Consider the following 24,294-nt stretch of genomic DNA (forward strand, 5'->3'; position numbering starts at 1 on the left):
TTTGAACATTGAGAAACGTTTAATTTCGACAAGCTCTGTTTGCTGACTAAACATGACTCGGCGATTTTTATAGCTCGTGACAGCAGGGCAAAGATTGGGTGGTGACTCAATTTGGGAAAAACAAACAAACGAACAAAAGTTTAGCATGAAGGCATATTGGAATAAGTTTTTCGCAGTTGTGGTATATTGTTAAATTGTTGCGTCACAGTGGTTCATGTGACATCACACAGCGTGGTGTTGCGTTGTCTGAAGCTGCTCGCAAAAACTTGTTTGGAAACTGATAAAACTTTGCGAGCATGGATTACTTGATACACCGAGCAAGTACGGTGAGTTTATTTTAGAAATTGGGTGATGCAATGGACGCGTCACAATTGATTAAGAGACCTCATAATGGCTATTATTACAGGTTATTGCATAAATGGAACAGTGTGTGTGTTGCATTTTACGGTGCAAACGGGTACTATAACACATTATTTGACGGCTTGCGTTAGTGACATTTGTTTTTAGTAGGTTCCAATTATATATTTATCAATACTTTAAAACAATTTAGCCCAACAAAACAAAAACTTGAAACAAAAAAATAGCAACTTGCTCAAGACTGTGGGTGGGGCATTTATCTGTCAATACAGAAAATTATCTCTAAATGATCACAAATTAGCAGCAATTAACAAAAAAACATTTATGGTAAGTTAGTATAGGTAGGATTAGAGTGGTTTAGGTTATTAAGCTAGGACAGGTTCGACCTTGTTCAATTAAAACGCCTCGGGCATAGAAATAATAGGTTAGAAGTCGGCCAAAACATAACGAATCGGTTTAAATCATCGTTAAATGCCATATTGAGTGGTTTGTGTACGCAATGTCGTGTGTATATAGATTTATATGTTGTTGATAAACATGCTGTGAATGTAGAGGTTTTGAAAATTTAGACGAAAATAATTCTGCGCTAAGCATGGATTTACTGAGTTGTTTTGTAGTTGAGCTTTAAGAAATGTTATTTCCTCATTCGACTGTCGAAATCTGACACGGAACGTGATAAATCTTTTCAAATTCGTGTAGTTACTTTGTGCCAGGGTTTGAAAAAACATGTTTGAAACGCAGGTTCTGCTCCTTGTTGTTATTGGTTCTGTTTTTTGAGGGTGTTTTAAGTAGCCATCAGAATATGTGCAGATTATTGTGTAGAATTTCTTACAACTAAAGCGTAGATTTACTCACAGGATATCAGTTATAATCTGAGCGAAATTGGCAGTAGTTTAGGGCGGTTATATTTTCTTTGCCAGTACATAGAATCAAGAGGGGTACCCCGCCTGAAATAAACAAAGTAAGTTATAACATTTTATCGGAAAAAATCGTGCATAATATATTACGTCTACGCGTGTATTGAGTTGGATGTAATTTGGCGACTATGTTAGCAACTTTCAAACATTTCTGTTAAGCGCAATGCTAGCTTAAAAAAACACAAAGCGATCATCAACTAATTGGGTTGAACAGCAATCCGGAAAAAACGCACCTAAAACGGATTTTTAATGAACGCCCCTAAAAACGAAAAAGGATGTAGCCTTCAACTTCCGGACAAACAAAAAAGGGCATTAAAAGTAAGGTGTCAAATTGTTTTATTCATGATTCCGGTTTCAACCAGTTTAGGGTTGGGAAACAAAACCGGATAAAACTAGTTTGTGAACCAACTAAACCAGGTCTCTAAAATCGATAAAATATTAGCCATGACGAGATATCAAACAAAACAATCCATTAGAACAGGGGTCACCAAACTACGGCCCGCGAGGTCATTTGATCCGGCCCGCGAACACATTTTTGGTTTGCCAAATCGTATTGATAACTTTGTAACATTCAAAAATTAATCTACTCCTTACGAAAGTTTTCCTGTCGCGATATGTAGAATTGATATTACCTATAGTTTTATAAAATTACAATGCCCAAGATTGATCCAAACCGGTTTGTTACGTCACAAACAAGACTACAAATGTTAATTGTGCGCATATAATTGCATTATTTTGTTACTTGTGACGTAATATACAAGCATTGCTCGTAAGATGAGACCAACTATACAATTTAACGGTCGCATTACCATATTTTAAATAGGATTCTAGAAAGACCATCTCTTGCCCCCCAATAAAAATCGCCTCGAGGGCTAAGTTTGGAAAGACGGCGCTGGGGCGTGCAAACTGTGCGGCCCGCGCTAACCATCATTAAATTTATCCGGCCCGCAGTTAAAAAAGTTTGGTGACCCCTGCATTAGAACTATCGCTTTACCCTTGAAATGTTTTCCAAAAAAACTGCTCTTAAGGGCGCGAAAAACACGGGACAATGTCTCGTGGTTCGTAGTACCGTAATTAAACGGAGCCGTTACCAGGATACGAAGGAGCTACTCTAAAGATTTCGAAGCAGAGAATTAAACATTAACCTCAAGGGAGAATGTTAAGTTAGTTAGCATGTGACGACCTCCTACCGGTTCCAAGTATGTGGTGTTTGTGTATGATGTCTGAAAAACAAGGAAGGGTTGGCGGTTTAAAAGGCAAACGATAATGCGGTTGACAGCCAGTGCAGTTGTTAATGTATAAAAGTGGTGTTAACGACCACGTGTTAGGACATGTCAGTAACGCCCATGTATTGTACTTTGAGTGTTCTGTCTGGTTGACAAAATGATTACAACGCATTTGCGTCGATATTTTCTGTTCGCAAGAAGTTAATGATAAAAAATCGACCAGTTTGCATGTTAATAACTTGTAATTAATAGGATGGAAAGGTTGATGTGAATAGGCAGGCATCAATTTTAGTGTCAATTGTGAGAAAAGGTTACATTTTACCTGTAATATAACTAGGCAGGGTATCGGATTGGGGGTAAAAGCACCAACATTAACAGCTGATTTATTATATCAAAGCAATACATATATTATCTTATAAGACGGTCATAATTTAGATGGCTTATTTTTTTATGCGACGAAAACCGCCGAAACCTGTAAAATAAAAGTCTGTCCTTTAGGGTGACAGGCAATAAAAAGGTAAACACAACTACCACTTAACGATACATTGTGAAATAATATCGTTCTCCACGTGAGGTTGAACGATGTACAAACAAACCTCTCAAGCTGTTGTTTGTTCATTGATTTTTCTGCAACGTTCATCGCACACCGCGGGTTAAACATTACATCAACTCCAAGCGTAGGTTCGGTCCCTGTCAGAGTAAAATACTTAGTTGAGGTTAAGGTAGCTAGCGAGGCAACCATGATTTGTGTATTGTGTGAATACTGTCTTGCAATGATGAATTCTGGCAAAATTAATTTCAGTGGTTAGAAAGTCGTTCGTCAAAAAGTTTATTATCACTTAGCGAGAATTTTTACCTATTTAGTAAGTTCTACAAACAGTTCTAATGTTAAAGCAGCGGAACCTTAAGTAAACAGAAGATATTTTGTTGTTTAGTACTCAATTTATCAATAAGTTTTCGGGCCAAAAAAGTGTGATTCGTGTTACAGCTACTAGCACGAACAATAGTAATTTAACATTTTTTTTCACTTTTGTAGGATAGAGTTAACCAAGAAATGAGCGAATTAAACTCCAGTAGTAAAGTAGAACTGGTTGACGAAGAACGGAACATCGGAGACGGAAGTATGAACTTTACACATTTTTTAATTTTTTTGCTTAAAAATTTTTTTGCTTGTCTCTACATTTGGTGCCAAATATGTTTTGTGATTTTAATAGTGATGCACCGAAGTTTCGGTTTTCGGCCCGATCTTTTTGAAATTAATGCTCAAATGACAATTTTGCCAATATAAAAACATCATAATATAACTAATTGTTGCGTCGAAAAAATATGAGCCATGTTGTCTGCAAAATATTAGAAATTTAGTAAAGCTTACGCATTGAAAAAGTGATTTTGGAGTGCAATAAACCAGTTCACTTGCATCAACAACACAAGATTTAGTTGAAAATATCTGTAAGAAAGAAAATTTTAGGTTCGGCCTGATTCGACCGAATTTATTAGGCCTGATTCGACCGAATCTCGTGGCCGAATATTCGGTTTCGGCCCGAACCTTTTGAGTCGGGTTTGGTGCATCACTAGTTCTTAATTTCTATTAAATCATTTGCTAAATTTGTTCATCCAAACGTTCACTGACCTGTGGGCCTTAACAAACTATAGACACTTTAAAGGCGTTACTGACGTCATGGTTAAATCACAGTAGGCCAGGCCCATTGAAGGCGCTACACCGAATCAGCCGGTCACCAAGCATTCACCACCATAGTTGTTACGTCATGGTTGTTACGTCACAGACTCTTACGTCAATTACACCGAATCGCGTCGTCCAGGAACGGGAAAGGAGAAGAGTCAGACTGTTTCGTTTGATACCAGCGGACACTTGTCACTGCAGACAGATCTTCCCATAGAACAAGTGGAAGACGATCATTATGTTTTCCGTAGAGGCTCCACCGAAGTTCACATCGAGTAAGAACAACTAAAACGATTTTTTTAGTTTTAGTTCTTTCCGTTTTAAGTTGTATATATGTCTTTGTCAAGTCCAAACAAATTTATTGAGTTACATATCTTATAGAAGTCTAAGCAGATTATAAAAAAAACTGTATAATCAAGTTACTGTATTTATGTCAAAGAAATAGAAAAAAAAACGGAAAAAGGGAATTTTTGTAAAAGAGTTGTCCCCTAAAAGCACTGAATTGCAGCTTAGTTTTTATTTTATTATGATAGCTAAATTAAATCGATAACTGTTCCTATATTGCTTTTACTTTGTACATCTCCTAACTAACTTGTTTTCTTTTCCAGGACATATGCTGCGTCATCAGCAAGTGACGTCATTGGTGACGATGACGAAAGGAGCGTATTCCTTCAAGCTTTGAAACTGATTTCGAGTCTTGAAGCAATGATGATTTTTCTCATCACAATTGTCATTAAATTGTCAACAGTTATAACCTCATCAGTAAGTTCTGAAATTTTGTTTGTAAACAATAATATTTGATTTGATATTTGCAAACGTTGTTACATGCAAAAAAACGTCTCTACATTTAGCTATTGATAACAAGCAAGTTTTAGTTATCTGAAAACGTATCTGCATTTATTTAGTCTTATAAGTGGTTATCAAGTTACATTTAAAATGCCATGAACTACATTTTGTATTCTGTGTAAAATACCCTGAACTGCGTTTTATATTGCTGGACCACAAAGCACAAAATTATGAACCTTAAAATCAACTACTCCTAAGCACTTCGCATGGCAATGAAGGATTTTAAGTGCTTAGATGCCAGCAGCAAAGTTCGTTTAATTAAGGGAAAGATGCCTTAAGCGTAATCAACGCACCAAAGAATCACTAACCTTACGGCTTGTAAACAGTTTAAGAGGTCTTGTCAATTGATGGTTATGTAGTAATCCCTAAAATGTTTTTTAGGGTTTGCAAGTTTATAAAATAGAGGTTATATAAGGTTTTGTAACGGAAGAGTCAATTTCGAAACACTGATCAGTGTAAAAAAATGGTGGATTGACCTACATAGAGCCAATATGGCAAAGTCGTATTAGTATTGTTGTATTAGCACAGCTTGTGCTGGTTGATTGCATTGTGTGTCTTATCAGAAACCAACATTCAGAACAGGACAACTGATGTCACATGCGAAAAACAAATACTTAAAAAATTCGATCAGCCATGTCAATATTTGTGTTGTCAGGTGCCTAGAATAGTGGAACTGGAATACATGTTGACGCTCTATGTGCTTTGCTTCATCTGGACAACATACTACAATTTCAAGGGAACGTTTAGACGGAAAAGCCAAATCAAATTCTCAAAGAGCCACAAAAGCAGCAACCGATGGCTAAAAGGTTAAGCAACCTTGATTTCATGTGACAATTTTTCGACAGAAACTGACCTTAAGTTAACTTTACAGAAAACAGCACGAAACTCGTTTCAAAACCTTTATCCAAATATTTTAAAATTACTCTATATATTTTTCTTGCTTGTACCGTAACTGTCATTATTTTACTTGTACAATTAATTAGTTTTCGTATGTTTCTGTACAGGTGTTGTTGTGCTTTTCGGAATGGCGATTGTGGTAAAAGACGGTCTTGAATTTCTCGCAACTTTGCTTGTGAGTTCTACAGACTGCACTGAGACCCAACTTGAATCGGCTTTGTCATTTTTTCATGCCATGTTTATCCTCAGCCAAGTGAAATACCTCTTTCGCTTTTCGAAAGTCTACATAAGAAATTGTTCGGCTGGATCTAGGTAGCTGTTTTTTTGTTGTTATGTTTTAAAAAAGTTTTAAAATGTCAAAAATGTCCAGCTAACGACCCATTATTTTTGTGCTACTATAATAACCAATCATATCTTAACATTAAAGAAAATAGCAACCAAAAACTCCAAAACACGTTACTTGGACAACTGTATACACCTGGATAACTCACTTAGGCATCGAATTCACAGTCGCGAAAACCATTATAAGAGTCAGGGTGGACAAAAAAATAAGATGTTTTCCATTGACGCCATATCGTATTTTGCAGGACCGGGCTTATGCTTATCATAGCTGCAAACCTCTCAGCTTGGATTGCTTCAATTATCGACGAAACTGTGATTGCTTTGGACGAAACCTCACCAAATGACCATGCTGAAGGTATACAGCTTTTTTTGCTTTGGGTTTGGGCAAAAATCTTAAGCGTGTTTCTGAGCAAGCGTAATGCAGTCAACCATAACCTGCTTAAACCTTGTCAATTTTAATGTGAATGCGATCATAGCTGCGAATGTGCTTTTAATAGTACACATTCAGTTTTCAACTTTTACATCAAAGTCATTTAGATGTTGTACTTTTTTTGCCGCATTTAAAGCTCAATTTCTCTTTTTTTTATCGCTTAATTTGCAACCTTCAAAAGGTTCTGCTTTTTTGAATAAGGTTGCATTGACAAAAATTGAACACAATCCCAAAAGTAAAAAGATTTTAAACTGTCAGCAGCGTGTATTAGAATAATTGCAGCAGCTTTCGTTGCCCAAAATTCAGAACAAAAAGAATTCTTGTATAGGATAGTTACCTGAAGATATCAGCAAACTTTGGCCAAACGAATTTCTTGTGAAGATTCAGCTTGGCAAACTTACACACTATTTGCCTGTGATTAATCATTTGCTTTTGCTTGCATAGACGCAGCAGAGCACAATACAACCACCACTACGGCACCTGAACACTATTCCAGCAACATTTCAGATCCTCATGCACTTTCCCTGGCTAGTAGGTTGTTTTGATTAAAACTAACAATTACTAGTCGATTGTTGTGATTGTTTCATTGTGCAATGTTGATTGTTCTCAAACAACTGCTGCTAATTTAACAAAGAAAATTGAATTATCCAACTAATAAGACTGAAAAAATGCGTGTTTCACTTTGCATTTTTTTCCCTTCATGCGCATTTTAATTTAAATAATAAGACTAAAAATGTACATAATATCATAAAGATACAAAATAATTGTCCAAAGTGATAGCAAAGGTTTTGTTTATTTAAGTAAAATTATTTTCAAATGGATTTTTTGGGACGTTGGTTACTGTGTGCAAGTATAATTATCGATATTTACCCCCACTTAAGACCATGATTAAGATTAGGGGCTTCAACATCCGTTTTTACCGAAAAATCTGCCGCTCACTTAGCAATATATAACCGTGGGTAAATATTTAAATTATCTGAGGCTAATATTTACCGCAGCTCAAAACGTTAAACTATGGGTGTACAACCTCGACAACTGGTCTTTTAACATGTTTAATATCACATTTTTCATTATGCGAGATTAATGATTTATGTTGGTATTGTAAAAATATCACCATTATAGGTTTTTGAACCAAGTATAGTTTCAGTACTGTAGACTATGTGAGATGTCGCTGTTGCAATGCGTTTCCATCAACATGTTTTTACACATTCGTGCCCCTGGGGTGTGTTAACATATTCTCAAGATAATTCAATCAAACTTTTAAGTGTTTGACTTTTTTACCCCTGGGATTTTCAGGTCAACGCTTTTAATGCTTGTGGCCCAACATCATGACACATCAAGATATAACTTTGAATAGTTTTATAAACCTCTTGTTTGATCTTTTTCTATACCTTTAAAAACATGCTAATCTGCGACAAGATTTGATGTCACAACCTTTCGCACATAAAGCGGTAGCGTTCAGCATTTTGAGAATAAATTGCAATGTGCTTGGCTTTCTAGAGCAGGGCCACTCCATCTATTTTAGATATTGGTTCAGTTTGTCAATGTTTGCACAGGTCCGCCTACGCGCCTACGGTGCTTTTGCAGTTTAGTCACATATTGTTTCTGGGTATATTTTCTTGCCAACCGTTTGACGTTTTTTCTACTAACTTACATGTACAAAAAACAGACATTTTTAAATCCAAAAAGGGCATGTACCACAAATCCTAATTTTGATTATTATTTCACCTAATAATACATGTCAGTAATATGGCCATTAAAATATTATGAACTTTGAGGAGCTAAAGGTCTAAAGATAGCTAACCCTGAATCTTTGTTTTACGCAGGTCCAGATTCCTGTCAATGCCATACAAGTTTTTGCAGTGCTGTTCACGTGGCTGAAAAGTTTCTTTTTCCATTTCTCATTGAGTTCAGTCTTGTTGCGTCATCACTGCTCCTTATCACGTGGAGCAACATTGGAAAACAACCTCCGCCATGTGAAGGAGTGATTAAACCGAGTTACAAGTTTCACCGATCCTACAGAGGTACGAATTATTGTTGCTGGGTGATTTTGAAAATTTTGCCCTTGAATTGCGAGAAAAATTAACCTAACTTGGCATATAGTACACCTTTAAATAAAGTAGTAACGTAAAGTAGTAACGTATAGTTCACTCCTATAATGCACAGGCAATTAGGTATTTAGGCATATTTGACGCATTTTTAACAAAAAATGGCATCATTTTAATTACAAACACTTGTAAAGTAGCTTGGTCCAAAATAACCAAACACACTTTATTTACAGCCACTCCTTTGTTAAATTTAAGGTTTTAAGTGGCGCGTTTTAGTGCTTCAACATGTAACAGAGGGCAAAAGTTACGGTGTAACGGATTTATCTTTAATTACTGTCAAAGAGCTGTTTCAGTTGTTATAGTTTCCAAAAACAGAATTTTGTTTTGACAGGTGTGGGCTTCGGTGGTACGGCGGTCTTTGTCACACTGATTGTTATTATTCTGCTGGGAACAACTGAACCAAGCGCACCGGTGCAAACTTACTACACTGAAACGACGCAGCTGGTTATTTACAACTCATTCCTGGTGAGAATCTTAGCGTATAATTTGCTCGTTTATCTAATATGCAGAAGTTATGTGAAGGTTTCTTTACGTGTGACTCATGGAACCGCTAAGGTTTTCGTTAATGTGAAAAACAGAACGCTTATCAACAACATTGTTCTTGTCATTTTTTGCTGTTATCGACTTATCGATTGCAAATTGCTATTGCAACAAAATACTATGTTATGTCGAGCACATATAAACCTAAATGAGTGGTTTTTAACCTTTTCGTAATTTGGACCCCTTTGTACATTTATCAAGTTTGTTGATCCCCACATACAATTAACTTTATTTAAACGCTTAAAGATCTCAAACTGTTGCATTTGTGGACCTTTTGAAACCATCTCAGAAACCCCAAGTTGATTTAAAACTACTGATTTAAACTGAAAATCTGACTTGAACGCAAATAGTACTACTACAAAACGCTGTGTTGTGTTAAGTGCAAACCTGACAATCATACATGTTTCTTAAGATCTGGATGGAAGGATGCATGTTAATTGGATGCTGTGTAGGATTCTACCTCTTTTCTCGCATCATTCGTCCATCAGAGTCCGCATCCACTCTGGACACAGCTCTTCTCATTATTTGCATCTTTGGCCCGATTGCTATGAATCTCTTCTCAATGCTGGCTGTGATAGCTGGATCCGATAACAAAGACGTCTACGGGTGGCCACTCAGTCTTGCAACTCCCATAGTTGATTTGATGCAATGCATTTTGCAGGTAAGTCCAAAATCTCCATAGTTTTAGCAATTTTAGTCTTAAGTATTTTAAATACTTCACGAAAAAGTCAAAAAATACTGTACAATTTCAATATAGAAGTTATGAGGTTCATGGTTCTAATCCTATTGACTGCAAAAAATTTGGCACTATGCAACACAAGAATCAAACGCAACTTATATGACTAGGTTGTTTTTGGTTAGGTTTTTGTGAATTGTGTATCTACGATCTACAGTGGTTTGAACTAAATGAACGCATGTGTTTGTGTTTCAATGAAGTAATAATTTATTTCGCAGCTCGTCTTTATTTTATTCGGATTGCAACGTGAACCAGTGACGTCAGCTCATGCGAAGGAAACAGCTTCGACTTTAAGAAGAGGGTAAGTAAAACAAATAGAAATCAATGAGAATTAATATTCTTTTTAATTTTAATAAAATCTACTTGATGCAAAAATACATTGTTTATTAAGTTTTTTTACTATTATACTTTAAAATAGGCTCAAAACTAGATACTTTTTGCACTAGTAAATACTTGGCTAAAGTCGAAATCAACTATTCTACGAATTTTAACAGACCGATCACCTGCTAACCGACCATGTTAGGGTCGAAAATTAGCGTAAAAACGGAAATTTATATCTTGACAAGCATGCTTAATCAGGGGTCTTTTTTGGGCCTGCGGCATGAAAAAGGTCACCAACCCTTGACCTTTAACCCTAATAATCAGATTAAGATTTCATACCAAGTAAATTTCTTTCTATTCGCAGGATCGCTAGTCAACTGAAGCGATTATCGGATAACACAAGTGAGGCTAGTTCCTGCGACGGAAGCGGGGCGTTCGACAACAAGACTTACTTGAGAAGCCGAAGAAACTCAATCACTTCGATCGTGTCAGCGCTGGCAAACAACGACGTTCAATACAATACAACAGAACTTCAATCTCCCACCATGGTTCGCAGCAACGTACTTACACCTCAAGCCAACACCAAAAAAGCCCCTCCCGCACCGCCCCAAATCGTCATAACTACGTCACAAGGCGATGACGTCACAGATGACGAAGGCGACGCGCAGATCAATGACGTCACCCCGAAGTTGCCAGACCAGAACGGTGACATCGCTAAAATAACGGAAAACATAGAGGTACCGGAGCCCCTGTCCAAGCAGTCCATTCTAAAAATTGTGTCAGAAACTCGCGTGGCGCGTCCTGATTCGCTGAGACTCAAGCTGCGTGATGTCATAATGTTTTTGTTGATTTCGAATGCCTGTCTGTGGGCGTTTATGTCGCTAGATGGCACTGCCTTTAATGTTTACTTTTACCAGTCGATTTTCTATGGGACAAGCGCTTGGACCACCATAGTGATGATCTGCCGCCCTCTGAACATTTTCTTTCGAATGCATTCTGCTGGTTGTCTGTTTGAAATGTGGTCATTCGCGTGATGGCGCCCCTGAGCACAGATGTCCAGACGCAAATTTACGTTGGAAAAAGTAATCATCAGATTCGAGTGAAGTAAATGAGGGCAAGTAAGCCGTCCGTAGGGTGCTTTATGTGCGTTTTGTTGAGTTGCGTTGTCCTAATATTTACGTAGTTTGCCAAAATATCTCCGCTTTTCTTGTGTGCTGCGCATTTTTAACCCTAGTATTGTGTTGTAACATTTTTGTGTTTTAACAACATTATTTGTCATTTAATAAACAAAGTTCAATCCGCGCGATTTCCACTATCTTACAAATTGGAAACAACACAGGAAAACACTACGAAAAAAACAAGTACAAAAATGCAGCATTACAAAAAGCTGTTATAAAAAGGTGCGGCATTCATAATTGGAAAGGAATGAATGCAAAAGCAAGACACAGTTGTAAGCAATTTTGCGTAACATCTTCGACGAAGTTGCTTGCTTATTATAATTACCAACAATACTATTAAACATATTTTTGATTTAATGTTTGTTTTTGTTAAAAGTCAAAAAAGTACATTCCATGGATCACACAAAACGCTTACTCTATTTTTTGCAAAAACCACGCAAATTCATTAATGTATTTATGAAGACAAACTATTTACGAAGCAAAACACCAACAACATCCAAGTATGCATTGGCACATTTCATGGCTATTGGTTTTACACTGTATGGCACAAAAAGTAAATTGACAACAACAAAATCTCACTGATCAGCCACTTTCGAATTGACAGAATCCGCTTCATTATCAACTGACAAGTTTTCCTTAAATCTGATGGAACGTTTCGGTTTTGCATCCACAACATTACCGCTAGGTGTCACTTCAGAGTCGTTCTTACTTTGCCCGGTTCCTCGCCTGACTTCAACAGTTTGACTACAGCATAATGTGAACAAGTCGTTCGTCGCCTGCAAAGGTTCATAATTTGGTTTAATACACCATAGTTGGCTATTTAGATTCGTTGGTAGAACCGCAGCCTTGGACTTGCTAACAGCGTGGGTTCGAATCACTCCCCAGGAGTAGCATTTTAGTATTAAAACTGGGAAAAGCTTGGGAGACCTAATTACAAACCCTGGGTTTCTTAGATAGACTAATGTGTGCGGATTCCTGCGGGGCTCATATAAGTTAAGAAACCCTTATACAAACTTGAAAGTATAAGATAAAAAATTCTTTGCCACTGAAGATGTAGGAATGTTTTTGTGTCCAATTTATTCAAGATTTTATAAAATACGAGGCGTTTGTATTAAAACAGTTGGTCTTAATGAGGTGTAGAAATCTTTGTGTATTATCAAACAGTGGTATGGTTATCCTTTTTCATGTGAACGCAGTTTTTCATGAGGTGATCGTGAACGTCTCACCTGTTTCATGCGGTGAAGTGTGAGGTAGAATATGAGTGGATTGATGAAGGACTGGAAGAAGCTGAGAAGATTGAAGATTTGCACCAACTTCACAGGAACGAGATGCTCAGCCATTGACAGACAATCGGCAAGAAGTAGCAAATTAATCGGTAATCTGCAAAAAAACACGACAAATCCAATAATCTGTGGCAGAGTTGTAAGTAGGGCCTGGCTTTTAAAAACAACGGGTTTGATTCTGGCCTGACTTTACACTCTGTGTCGGTATTTTTTTGAATAAATTTAACTAGGTAAGTAGGCAGTTGCTGGACCTGGCCTAATGTCAAACAGCCCCAAAACGCCTCGTTCAAGACCAATTGTACATTATTATCTATTGTTTTTGTAGTCTTGCTTATTCCTTAGGCTTCAATGTATAGGCATGTCAATCAAACTTTCGGGTCACCGTACAATTGCTAAGAAACTACTAAAGAAAACCAAGAGTTGATATATTTGATAAAGTGCTATTAGTTTGAAAGTTATTTAAAGCAGGGGTTTTCAACCTTTTCAGTTTGTGGACCGGTAAACTTTCAAAACAAATTTTGCGGACCGGTGGAGTTTCAAAATCAGTTTGCTGCTGTTTGTTTGATATCACACGTGTTAAAAGCGGTTCTTATGAAGTTTCTGCAAGGCGAAGTAGAGTGTTGACTTCCACACGATTTTTCTGTTTGGTCTTGTAACGGTGAAAAGCTTTTCTCAGATAGGTATATTGTATAAAAAATCAGCAGTATTGCTTGGTCACCGCGCTCAGGATATTCGTTTTTAAAATAAATGCTTTAGCTTTCACATATACAACTGTCCTTGAATGAGTTGCACTTTAAACATTTTGGCACCACACTTAACAGCATTGTGACGTACGACATAGTCGAAAGCAGACTCAGAACTTTGTCTTACGCCACAATGCTGCAAATTACGGAACGTGAGAAATCTAAATCAGTTTGAAATGGGATATTTTATTTCTTTAATCAATGGACAGGCCTTCAACATCTTTCATTTTGCAATTGAGACATGAAAATTGTAATAGATTTGGCGGACCGGCAGGAAAGTTGACGCGGACCGGCACCGGTCCGCGGACCGGCGGTTGAGAACCACTGATTTAAAGAATGCTTTGAATAAAGTTTCGTCAAAAGCTTAGACAATCGACCCTTGAAAGCTTGACGGACTCATAAACCCTCAATAGTGACATTCATTAACAAACAACGCAAGACAAACTAATTTCAACTTCCAAGTGGTCAAAGTCCCTGCCTGGGTCACTCTAGTGTTGAGTAAGCAATTGTCAGTCGTGCAAGACGTAGTTTCGGAAGTTCACTAACTACTCTTTGATTGATCATCAGGGGGTCATGGGCTTCAAGGGTTACTTAGGGACCGCAAACAACAATTGGGTGAGAACAATTGCCCCGAAAATAACCTAGTGCTTGGTTTCGTTGTTGAGGCCAAATATAGTTAAAACCGTTGTGTGTGTATTCACAAACTGGGCTAAAGGTCAGTGAAACAGAACCGTTCCGCAAATTCGTAATCACGGCAAATCTGCAAATTGGTCAACTGCATGACAATGCATGGACATGTTTTATACGGCATTGTCACTCTCAAAAGCTCCTGATTTTAAACATCAGGTTTACTATTGTGTATTAATACAAGAAAGTAGGTACAAACTTACTTGGCGTATTTCCTGGCGTACATAATATTACCTGAGGAAAATGTAAGATGTAGTAACGGCCACAATAAAGTGCGTCATACTTCTCATGTAAGAAAGCTGGACTGAGTTACGGCGACGAACCGCCGAAGAGCCTTGACCGTCACCTAAAGGAAAATTCGCATTTGGTTTAATCTTATATAGTGGTACAGTAAACCTTGGTCAAACCGGATTCGGTTAATCCGGATCTTCGCCTAATCCGGACAAAACTTGAGGTACAAATGATTTGTAATGTGGCAAGGCTTTAACATCGGTTAATCCGGATCTTAGCCTAATTCGGATAAAGCTTGAGGTACAAATGATTTGTAATGTGGCAAGGCTTTAACTAATCGGCATCGGTTAATCCGGATCTTCCCTCACCTAGAAAAAATTTTTTCGGCCCGAACGGGTCCGGATTAACCGGTATTTTTGCAAAAAAGACAAAGGCATATGCCAGTGCCTATACATATAACAGCTTACAGTAAAATAAAACCACATTTTTTAAGTCGGCTAACCTTTTATTTTCCGAATGCATTAGTTAACATTTGACATTCCAACGAAATCTAAAACGCAAATTAACCGCAATATTCCAGACTCAAAGTTGTAAGTTGTACCTGTAAGGCGTCTTTTGTTGCGTTTTCGTATCAGATTCAGGTGCATCCTATAGGGGAGAACAACACCCAGCCCTCCAGCCAGATGAATAGTGTAGGAACACATCACTATTATAACTGTGAGAGCTGACAGGAACAGAACTACGCAAACGATTCCGTAATATTGCTTCACAGATGGAAACAAAAAACTGCACAAAAATAAATAACTGTAATAAAAAACTATCATAGGTCTAACATCAAAGTACGCTAGGTCTATTGAAGGCGTTATACCGAATTTCAAGTTATAATTTTTCAAGTATAAAAAATAAATTAATGTTTATCTTACTAGGTCCAGCACATGAGAATATATTGATAAGTTTCGGATCTACCATGCAATTTTTTGGCAATTACTTACAGTCCTACACCATCTCGTTTAGAAGTCTCACTTCAAAGAGTTCTAAAGTTTTTAGCGTACTGTTACGTAACTAAACCTATTTGTAACTTGTTCGAAAGTTCACACAAAGCCCCTTATGTCGTCATACACAGTGTACAAAAACGTCAAAGACTTAGTTTTGGGGTTAAAATAACTTTTGTGCAACATTTTTGGATACAAAACAAAGTAAAACCTGCAATTGTTGGCGAAATAGCAATCTGCAGCTGCATGACTTTCAACTAAGATTCCACTGGATAGAAAACATAAGCAATCCTTGGTGCAATTCCACAACAAACCGGTCGCAACTGGAAATATGAAACTTTTAAAGGTAAATAAAGATAGTTTTTCAGATACAACTTTCTTTCGATGCAAACAACTTATAGCCTATATTACATTGTTGAATATTGTGCAAACATTTGTATTAAGCCATATCTAACCTCACGGAGTTTTTAAAATTACTTCGCAAATTTTCCTAAACTGGAAAACAAGCAAATTTCGAAATACTACAGTTAAAGTATCATTGAATAGCAACAGCGAGTAAGACAATGTCAACGTTGTAACAGGAATACATTTTAGCGGGAAAAAACTTACATAAAGCAGCTGATAGCAACCACACAGCCCCAGAAAATATGTAACTTTTCTTTCTGGACAGAAGTACTGAAGTGCGTCGAATTTGACGTCCGGAAGTGTTGCGTCTAAATGTTTATCAGTATAGTTTAGTTTAACATTTTTATATTTATTTTTATCAGGTCATCCTTAAAAATGTTTCTGACAATAAGGGAAAGTAAAAAGGATTCAATAAAAAGTGATATCTGGGGTGATAGGTGGGTTCCGCAGCAACAGAGGTTTTTATGCTCTGATGTTCCATAAACAACTAATAAAGTTTCCACTACCTTCATGAATGACATTACAAAAGTTAAGCTTAAATATTGTTCATCTTTTTGTAATTCGTTTTGTAGGCAGTTCAAGCATGGAAGTTGTACTAAGGTAAGAACTCACATCAGACAAGGTTTTCTAAAAAAACGACGGAAGGCGCAAAGAGCATTTGCGAATATTTAAAAGCAAATTGTGTGAAAATGTCGAAGGTTGGGGCTATTACAGTTGCGGTAAGGTTCTATATCATATCAATAAAACCAACTCATAAACTTAGTTCCTAACCCCACCCCAATCTCACCCTTGATTTAAATAACTGTGCTCTTTACGCCTTCTATCGGTATTTAGCAAACTTTGTCTGTTGTGAGTTCTTGTAATGGTAGCTCTACCTCGAAGCATGGTTACAAAACAAAACGCACCTCTCTCTTTCCGAATTCGGATGAGCGATCTGTGCAGACACGTAACGCGAGAACGCCGTAGCTATAAGAGCTGTGTTCCATGCAGTCGCTATCTCCGTTGCCATGAAAATAGCCGACTTGATTTTAAAGAACCATGCAGTAGCGTCCATGTAAAGTGCTGAAATAAGAACAATTTGTTTTGTTTGTAGTTTACACTCGCGTAAGAAAACTGCGAAAAGAAGAACTGTATGCGTTTAAAAACAATTTCATCAAGGCTGCAAAGAAAAATAGTAGGTCTATTGAGCTTAAACTTATAACAAGAAACAACACATTTACAATTGCCTCAATTTGCACCAATTATGATTTTTTTATTTACAGTCTTTTTACCGCATATTTTGAAGAGCTGTGGGTTAACCTTTGGGTCAAACGGGGTAAAAAATTGCCGTGCTAAATATTAGGTGAGTATTTGTCACATGTGTAAATTCAGAGAAGTTTAAACCACCCTTTCTTGACCAAACATATCCAGCAAACTCTCATTACACAATGAAAAGAGCTAAAAATACAATTTAAAGCAATTCAATATAGAAGGCGCAAAAACCGAAACGTGAGTCAATGCATGAAACGTGAGGTTTTGACAATCACCAGTCAATCACATAATTTTAATCTCAATTGGCCTTTCGGTTTGCCAATTCAAGGGTCTGACTACAGTTTCAGGAAGCTACACGTCATGGATTAGTCAAGGTGGGGAGTGGAGGGCCTGTGGTTGTACGTAAGGAGTAAGGGACTCTTTAGTCGCGGTTCCTACGCTAGGCATCAAGTAATGGGTTTTCAGGCCCTAGTTTCATTTAAAACATTGTACGTCCAACACTCGTAGCGTTTCATAAGTTTGATAGGCTTTCACTATATCAAAGCGATACGGCCAATTTTAAATTTATTTTTCGTAAAAATTTCATTTTTAAACCCATGATTATTAAAAGTTACACAACGTGCTTTATTGTTCAAACGTTACGGCAATTGCTTATGTCACCATCATTGATCTGATGAGCCACATCAGTTACACCCGTTTATACCCACTTAAGTCATATTTGGGTCGTTTTTCCACCATTTCCATTTTATTACGACGAAACGTAGATTTAAATTGGACCTTAGAAGTTCACAACATACACTACATACTAACACAAAAATAGGACTTACCATCGTCAGTATTAGGAGCTTGTCCTTCAACACTTAAATGATGGACGCTGTTCCCGAGAAACACAAGTCCCAGGAACGCATCGCATAGTGCAATATTCAATGCGAAGATATAGATGCTTTGTCGTAGTTTATGCCAACTTCTAACTAATGCAGCCACCACTATAATGTTGACTAGCATGACAAAAGCTGCTAAAACTATTCCAACGATTGGAAATGCAGTAAAGGGCTGCACAAAGTCTTTGCTTATTTCATCGTTGCCCATGTGTTCCTTTCGTAAATCGTAACAATCCGTTGAATTGCTGAAGTTTTCAATTACATGAGCAGTTGATTTTGCCCCTGATGTTGATGCCACGAAGTTCGTTAAATCAAACCCTGACCCGGCTCCGTTGAAATTGCTGTCTAGAAACGTCATAGCTGCGTCCTGGTTTATTTAAAGCTCCGTGAGAAAAGGGATTTGTTTTTTCCTAAAACCCCTTAAAGAGACAGCAAGTACTGAGTTATAATAAGCTCAACTTAAAAAGGACAAGTTACGTGATGAACTAGGCCTACATACATGCAAAATGAAACACTTTCATGCAAAACGGATAAAGTTTCAGATTTGGAGTATTTCCAAAACTATGTTTAGACTTTTCATTCAAATTTATCTAGTCTGATTAGATTAAACCAGGCCAAAACCTCAATTGATTAACTTCTCCAGAAAAGGTGCACTTAATCATCACGTTTATTTGCATATTCCAAAGGGTAACTTCGCTAAATCGAAAGTTGATCAACTAAAGCAGGGGTGGGCAACCTGCGGCCCTTCATTAAAGCTTGTGCGGCCCGCAGAGACGCTTGGATTTCAAAAGTACTGGCAAACGAGTCCAATTATTACATATTTTTGAGCAGATTAATGCGCCTGATGCTAGTTTTCTGCGATCTGGCAAAATGTGGCTAGAATCAAATACGAATTATACTTGTAGTTAAGCATATTTGGTAAGCAACAAAGCAAAATCACTTTGTGTGATGCACAGGTGCGGCCCTCGATCCAATTTTGACATTGATAATCGGCCTTACAGTAACAAAGGTTGCCCACCCCTGTACTAAAGTGTACTAGTGTACTTTCATATCGTTGTGCACTCGTCTATTGATATCAATTAATCACAAATGGCCCCTAAAAGCACCTTTTTTCTAAACCTAAAACATACAAACAACACACCGAGCTATAATCTTATTACCACAACAACACAATGTTCTTGTAACACTGTTCGGAAAGTCAGAAAATTAACATTTACAACTTACACCGTTACTAGCAATAGCAATTAACAGAAGAGCCATAACAGAAGACTGTCCTTCATACAGTTACAGCGGCAGTACATACACAATAGTTAATCAAAACAGTTTTCGAGGACACTGCTACCTGAAATATATCCGGCACAAAAACGTCAACTTCGCACTTAACATTCAACTCCAATCAAAGCATCCGGGTTAAAACCGCACGTGCACTTTAGGCGAACTCGTCTTGGCCTGTCTTGGGCTAGCGCCTGTGGTCAGCGCTGCCTCAATCACGCAGCGGGAAAACGATCTCACAATCGCAGATCGCCCGTTTGACCTGCTCTGCACGTTTGCATCAGCAGGTCGTGCCTGAACCTTTCCGCTTTCCTTAGCAGTTTCGCAAAGATAAGGAACACAAACAACCTTTATCGACGTTTGTTCAAACGCGGAAGTTAATATAAAAGACGGAAATTAGTCAAACTCTTGGAAATAACCTTACCATTGTTTAAGTCATGACTTTGTGATTCTTTAGTGTTAGCGTTTAGGAAGCAAATGTTAAATGAACGGAAGCCTTATTGACTTTAGATAAAGCTCTCTGGTATAAAACTGTTCTATAACTTTATTTGCTACATTCTTAGCAGACATAACCACATCAACATTTGCTAAAATGAAGCTCATTCAACCTTACCACCTTTCGTTTACCAGGTTTTGTGAAAATTGCGGTAGAAATCGAACTTACTTAACAAGAAAAATTACTAACAAACAATAGATTCAAATTTTGTCAGCCAGTTCTACCACAAAAGTCATATTTTTCAGCCGGTTCATTAACAGTAACCAATAATGCTAACTGGTTCGCTGATCTCATAAAATTTCGTGAGACGGTTCTATAGAACCGGTGCCAACCGACTGAATCCCACCACTGGCTACAACCTTTTGGCCTAATACACACCAAAATGTTGGAATGCGAAGCCATTACAATTTTGGCATAACGAGTAAAAAGGTTTTCGCTCACTGGTCTATTGCAATTGTGTCCCTATATATGTGTTCTTTCACAGAGCAAAATAAACTCAACTCACTTCTACTTCGTTGGGCAAACCCGACTGCAATGTCGGACACGTAGTGCACGACCCAGCAGAAGAACGTATAATGACGTTATTACCTGTGATATTCAGGGTAACGCAGGAGATACGTTTCCTTCCATTCACGAGATGCACGCAATCAATGTAAGGTTCAAAGAACTAGCGTTGCCCAGGAAGGCTTTTTAACTGTAAAATTATAGTTGAACGCAGCTTTTGTGTAAGAATACTGATTTAAAATTAAGAACGAAGCATTTAATTTGAAAACAATACTGTATAATCTATGGTTTTAAGAGCCACTGTCCACTCACTTTAAGAAACATTGTTTTATGCTATATGTTATAATCACAGAATGTTTAACTAAATAGTTTTTATATAACTACATTTTGTTTCATATGACTTATGCTGCTGTCAACTTTTACAGACGCTGTATCCAGTTCCAGTTTGTAGGTTACAAAAACTTGGTTGACCAATATGACAAGTCTGGGTTTCTTTACATACAAGGTCTTAAATGCAAATTGGTTCAACCATCATCGAAAGCGCAGCTAAACGGGAAACTAAATCAACCAACTTAACTTCGAGAACATTTGCATCGCCAAAGAATGTATTTGAATAACAAACTCTGTGAAAACCCAATTACCTGATAAGGCTTTGAAGATAAAAAAAACCTTTACGCTGTCTCTCTTGCATACGAGGCTGTCTACCGCTTCTACACTTCGCCATGCAATCTTTTTCTCTAAAAAGTTGATGCCCAGATGTGGCATCGAACAGGTTTGGCGAGGTATGATTTTAAGCCAGTTACTCACAACGAACTTGGGTGCCATTAGACGGCTATACTATAGCCAATGTCTTGTCATTAGTTGCACTGATGACACGTCATGGGTTGAAACAGTGTGCGCTGTCTGTAGCTCTTTAAAATGATTTTTACAAGTCAGCAGAGAACAAGGTTGGGGTTCAAATGCTTCTAAATCCGAGTTTTTTTAGCGAAGGCGTCAACGGAAAAGTAAACTTTATTTGAACAACACGATTTCCAAGCATCTGTCAAGCAGTTTTTCAGCTTGGTATCAACGACATCGAACCGGCAGTGATTTGAATCAACTTAACAAAGCAGCAACATAATTTATGCTGCACTGCACATGTGTGCTGTGTATGGATTCTTTGTTTGACCTTGGAGAAGTAGTGTAGTGGTTAAGGCAAATAGTGGAATTGAAGGCGCTATTTTAGGCACTCACGTATTGCCAGATTCACCGTGCAGAAAAAATTGACGGTAGGTCACCGAATTGGAGACACACGATAGTTAAATTTCTTGGTAGAACATGCTTTTTATTTAAAAAAAATATTTTAAATGTAAAAGCATCAGTAATTTTTTGTGTGGGGAGAGAGGGGGGCTGTTGTCATGAACTTGCATCCCGCAAAATTCTTTCCGATTTGAAAACAAATTGACGAGATTTTGAAGTTTCACCCATTTTCTGTCCACGAAAGTGACCTCCGATCCATGACCTCAGGTAACCTCCAATAACCCCAAGTCACCTCAGTCATCAGAAAGGTCACTATCGCTTACGACCTCGCCCCCGACGGACACAAAACTTCCCCCACTCGCGGGGTCACTATCTTCACCCTCCGAACTTAGGGTAAGCCCCGAGCGGGAAGGTCCCGGGGCCGGTGGGGCTACTGGTTTTTCGGTAGGTGTCGCTGTTGACTCCAAGTTAGCTTGGCTCAAGGCTTCGTCGAGGTATGATGTCACAGCGTTGTGAACCGAATCGGCGTCTGTGATTGGACGACAGAAATGCTTGGAATAGGTAACTACTGGTCATTTTTTGACATAAACAATCATTTAACAAGAAATAGAAGAAAATAAACATAAAACGTTTCACATCAATACATTACCCCCTTCGTTGTTTACAGCAGCCAGTAGCAGCGAACTTGCGGGCGGAGCTTGTAAACTGTCGTCACGTGCGTCATCGGTGACGTCACTGTCTGAACCTACGTCACCAGAAAAATTGTAAGCAATAAAATAAAAATAACAACAAGAAAAAAATCTAATTTTTTTTTATTTCAATTTTATTAATTACCTAACTTATTTATTTTTTTCTATTTAAATAAGGACGTTTTCACTTACGGTGTGCAAAAAATAAAAATAACAGCAAAATACTTGCATAGTGTTTTTTATCCTATTTAAATTTTATCAACTTATCAAACCTATTTATTTTTTCTATTCGAATAAGCTCGTTTCAACTTACGATGTGCGAAAGGATTGTCTCCCTCGTCTTCGCTTTCCTCAGTCCCACTCATCTCTCCATCCGACATCAACAAATCCTCCAACAACCGACTCTTGCTCGGGTGGACTGCGTCATCGGTCGATGAAGTCACACCACGGAACGCCTACAAACAAGCCCATGTAGTTTTGAAGACCTCATTGAAAGTTGTTAAATGGTCGCAACTTCGAATTAGTGACGTCACAAAACTGTTACGTCATACGTTAAGATGAACATACAGTTATACTGGGATCAGCACTGAAGCGTTGAAGCACACCAGCAATCATAATACACTTATGTACAAACCATAGTAAGCCAGGACTATCGAAGGCATTAAACCGAATACAAGTGTTACGCAAATATTTAGAATGTAACCAAGGACGAAAAAAATTTTAGTCAATTTCCAAAGTTGGTTTGCAAGACTAGTTAAGGTTTTGCTTTTACTTGTCACCCACCATGTCCAGTTGATCATCGACATTCGTTCCATCCCTCGTGTCTTCGTTCATCGTCTCAACATCCACGTCAGAGTCTCCGACCTGACGTAACAAGACATATTGTATACGTCACACAGGCAAACTACACAAGATAGTCACAGGTCACTCACCATTTTATCATCGGCATACGACATGTTGCTATCATCATCCATCAGATCGTCTTCCAAACCCTGTCGATTGTTACGTAACATTACTTAAGATTCGTCTCGTATGACTTTAGGTGACGATTATTTTAAAGTGGCGTATAAGAGTCAATGACGTCATTACAAGTTAGGTGACGATTATTCTAAAGTAACGTATAAGAGTCAATGACGTCATTACAAGTTAGGTGACGTTTATCTTTGAAGTGACACATATGGATCAATTGAAGTGACGTATATGGTCAATGACGTCATTGCAAGTTAGGTGACAATTAGTTTGAAGTGACGTATAACTATGACGTTGAAATGATTTTTTTTTCGCATTCAACACGAAATACCATGGGTCTAGGGAAAAAAGTTATCTCAAGTTGTATGACAATTTATATGACGTCATCCTACCCTCGATGACGGAAGAGTGACGTCATCGATATCCGCGACTTCTGCCTCGGCGGCTTTCTTAGCGGCAGCGATGTCGTTCTCGAGCTGTGTGAGATGTTCGTCATTTTCATCCAGTGCATTGCGACAAATTGAAACGATTTTTCGAGCGGTTTCAGTGAAAGTTGAATCAGCTCCATTGAAACGGGAACTGTTGGTCAGAATCAACTCAACATGTTCCATGAATTGTCCTCTGTAAACAAGCGAATTGTACAGTTAGAACAAGGTTCAGGGATACGAAGCATTTAAGCAGGGGGCACGAGATACGATGTCAAAATATATCCGGTTTTAGTCTATTTGTGTAAAAGTTGTTGACAAGGCAAAAATAACGATTCATTGCTGCCTATCTGCTTATTTTTTTAAAGACTTTGCTGTATTACATATGAACATATTTATATGAAACAAATTCAGATTTGTGTCAATTGCTACCATTTCATTTATTTCTGTCAGTCATTGTAGACAAGGAATACGATCAAATTTTAGAAGGTCAAGAGATACGAGCGGAAAAAGGCTAAGGTCCACAGATTCAGTGTTGTGTTCTGTGGTGCAGCACAACTATGTCTTATTGTGTACCTAAATATTATGTCTTAATCACGAGAAACACATTAAGACATGTTCAAATTAATCGAATCGTTTCGCCTTACA

At 37.8% G+C, this 24,294-nt stretch overlaps 3 protein-coding genes across 3 annotated transcripts in view; 1 reads left to right on the plus strand and 2 right to left on the minus strand.

The window, feature by feature from the left end:
* Window positions 1–3,542: 3,542 nt before the first annotated feature.
* Window positions 3,543–11,702, plus strand: LOC145237019 (proton channel OTOP2-like). The gene is made up of 12 exons (XM_080099713.1): window positions 3,543–3,621; window positions 4,285–4,456; window positions 4,790–4,943; window positions 5,683–5,833; window positions 6,032–6,236; window positions 6,512–6,621; window positions 7,141–7,227; window positions 8,523–8,720; window positions 9,136–9,269; window positions 9,757–10,005; window positions 10,299–10,381; window positions 10,766–11,702. Exons 1-12 carry the CDS (start codon window positions 3,555–3,557, stop codon window positions 11,433–11,435), a joined length of 2,280 nt encoding a protein of 759 aa, XP_079955839.1. The 5' UTR covers window positions 3,543–3,554; the 3' UTR covers window positions 11,436–11,702.
* On the minus strand, window positions 11,700–21,254 carry LOC145237020 (sphingosine 1-phosphate receptor 1-like). Its single transcript, XM_080099714.1, has 8 exons — window positions 17,999–21,254; window positions 16,826–16,982; window positions 16,125–16,228; window positions 15,727–15,838; window positions 15,125–15,309; window positions 14,527–14,638; window positions 12,806–12,959; window positions 11,700–12,355 (listed from the first exon to the last, which is right to left on the minus strand). The coding sequence occupies exons 1-8, from the start codon at window positions 18,408–18,410 to the stop codon at window positions 12,155–12,157; spliced, it is 1,437 nt and encodes a 478-aa protein (XP_079955840.1). The 5' UTR covers window positions 18,411–21,254; the 3' UTR covers window positions 11,700–12,154.
* A 63-nt stretch (window positions 21,255–21,317) lies between these two features.
* Window positions 21,318–24,294, minus strand: part of LOC145237018 (transcription initiation factor TFIID subunit 1-like) — a 34,772-nt gene continuing 31,795 nt past the window's right edge. The window contains exons 37-42 of the mRNA XM_080099712.1: window positions 23,614–23,842; window positions 23,185–23,244; window positions 23,036–23,116; window positions 22,566–22,707; window positions 22,213–22,308; window positions 21,318–22,092 (exon numbers count right to left, since the gene is read on the minus strand). Coding sequence (XP_079955838.1) covers window positions 21,857–22,092; window positions 22,213–22,308; window positions 22,566–22,707; window positions 23,036–23,116; window positions 23,185–23,244; window positions 23,614–23,842 — 844 coding nt within the window. The 3' untranslated portion in view covers window positions 21,318–21,856. The remainder of the gene's footprint in view (window positions 22,093–22,212; window positions 22,309–22,565; window positions 22,708–23,035; window positions 23,117–23,184; window positions 23,245–23,613; window positions 23,843–24,294) is intronic.

Source organism: Phallusia mammillata, chromosome 7 (assembly GCF_965637545.1).
Source record: "Phallusia mammillata chromosome 7, kaPhaMamm4.hap1.1, whole genome shotgun sequence".
Taxonomy (NCBI): Eukaryota; Metazoa; Chordata; class Ascidiacea; order Phlebobranchia; family Ascidiidae; genus Phallusia; species Phallusia mammillata.

Excerpts from the sequence above, each read along its gene's own strand:
- LOC145237020 (XM_080099714.1), bottom strand. The coding sequence starts at position 18,410 with ATGACGTTTCTAGACAGCAATTTCAACGGAGCCGGGTCAGGGTTTGAT. Across the intron at positions 14,639-15,124 it reads CAACAAAAGACGCCTTACAG|GTGACGGTCAAGGCTCTTCG; the intron begins GTACAACTTACA and ends ATTTTCCTTTAG. Across the intron at positions 12,356-12,805 it reads CACTTCACCGCATGAAACAG|GCGACGAACGACTTGTTCAC; the intron begins GTGAGACGTTCA and ends GAACCTTTGCAG.
- LOC145237019 (XM_080099713.1), top strand. The coding sequence starts at position 3,555 with ATGAGCGAATTAAACTCCAGTAGTAAAGTAGAACTGGTTGACGAAGAA. Across the intron at positions 4,944-5,682 it reads CAACAGTTATAACCTCATCA|GTGCCTAGAATAGTGGAACT; the intron begins GTAAGTTCTGAA and ends TTGTGTTGTCAG. Across the intron at positions 10,382-10,765 it reads GCTTCGACTTTAAGAAGAGG|GATCGCTAGTCAACTGAAGC; the intron begins GTAAGTAAAACA and ends TTCTATTCGCAG.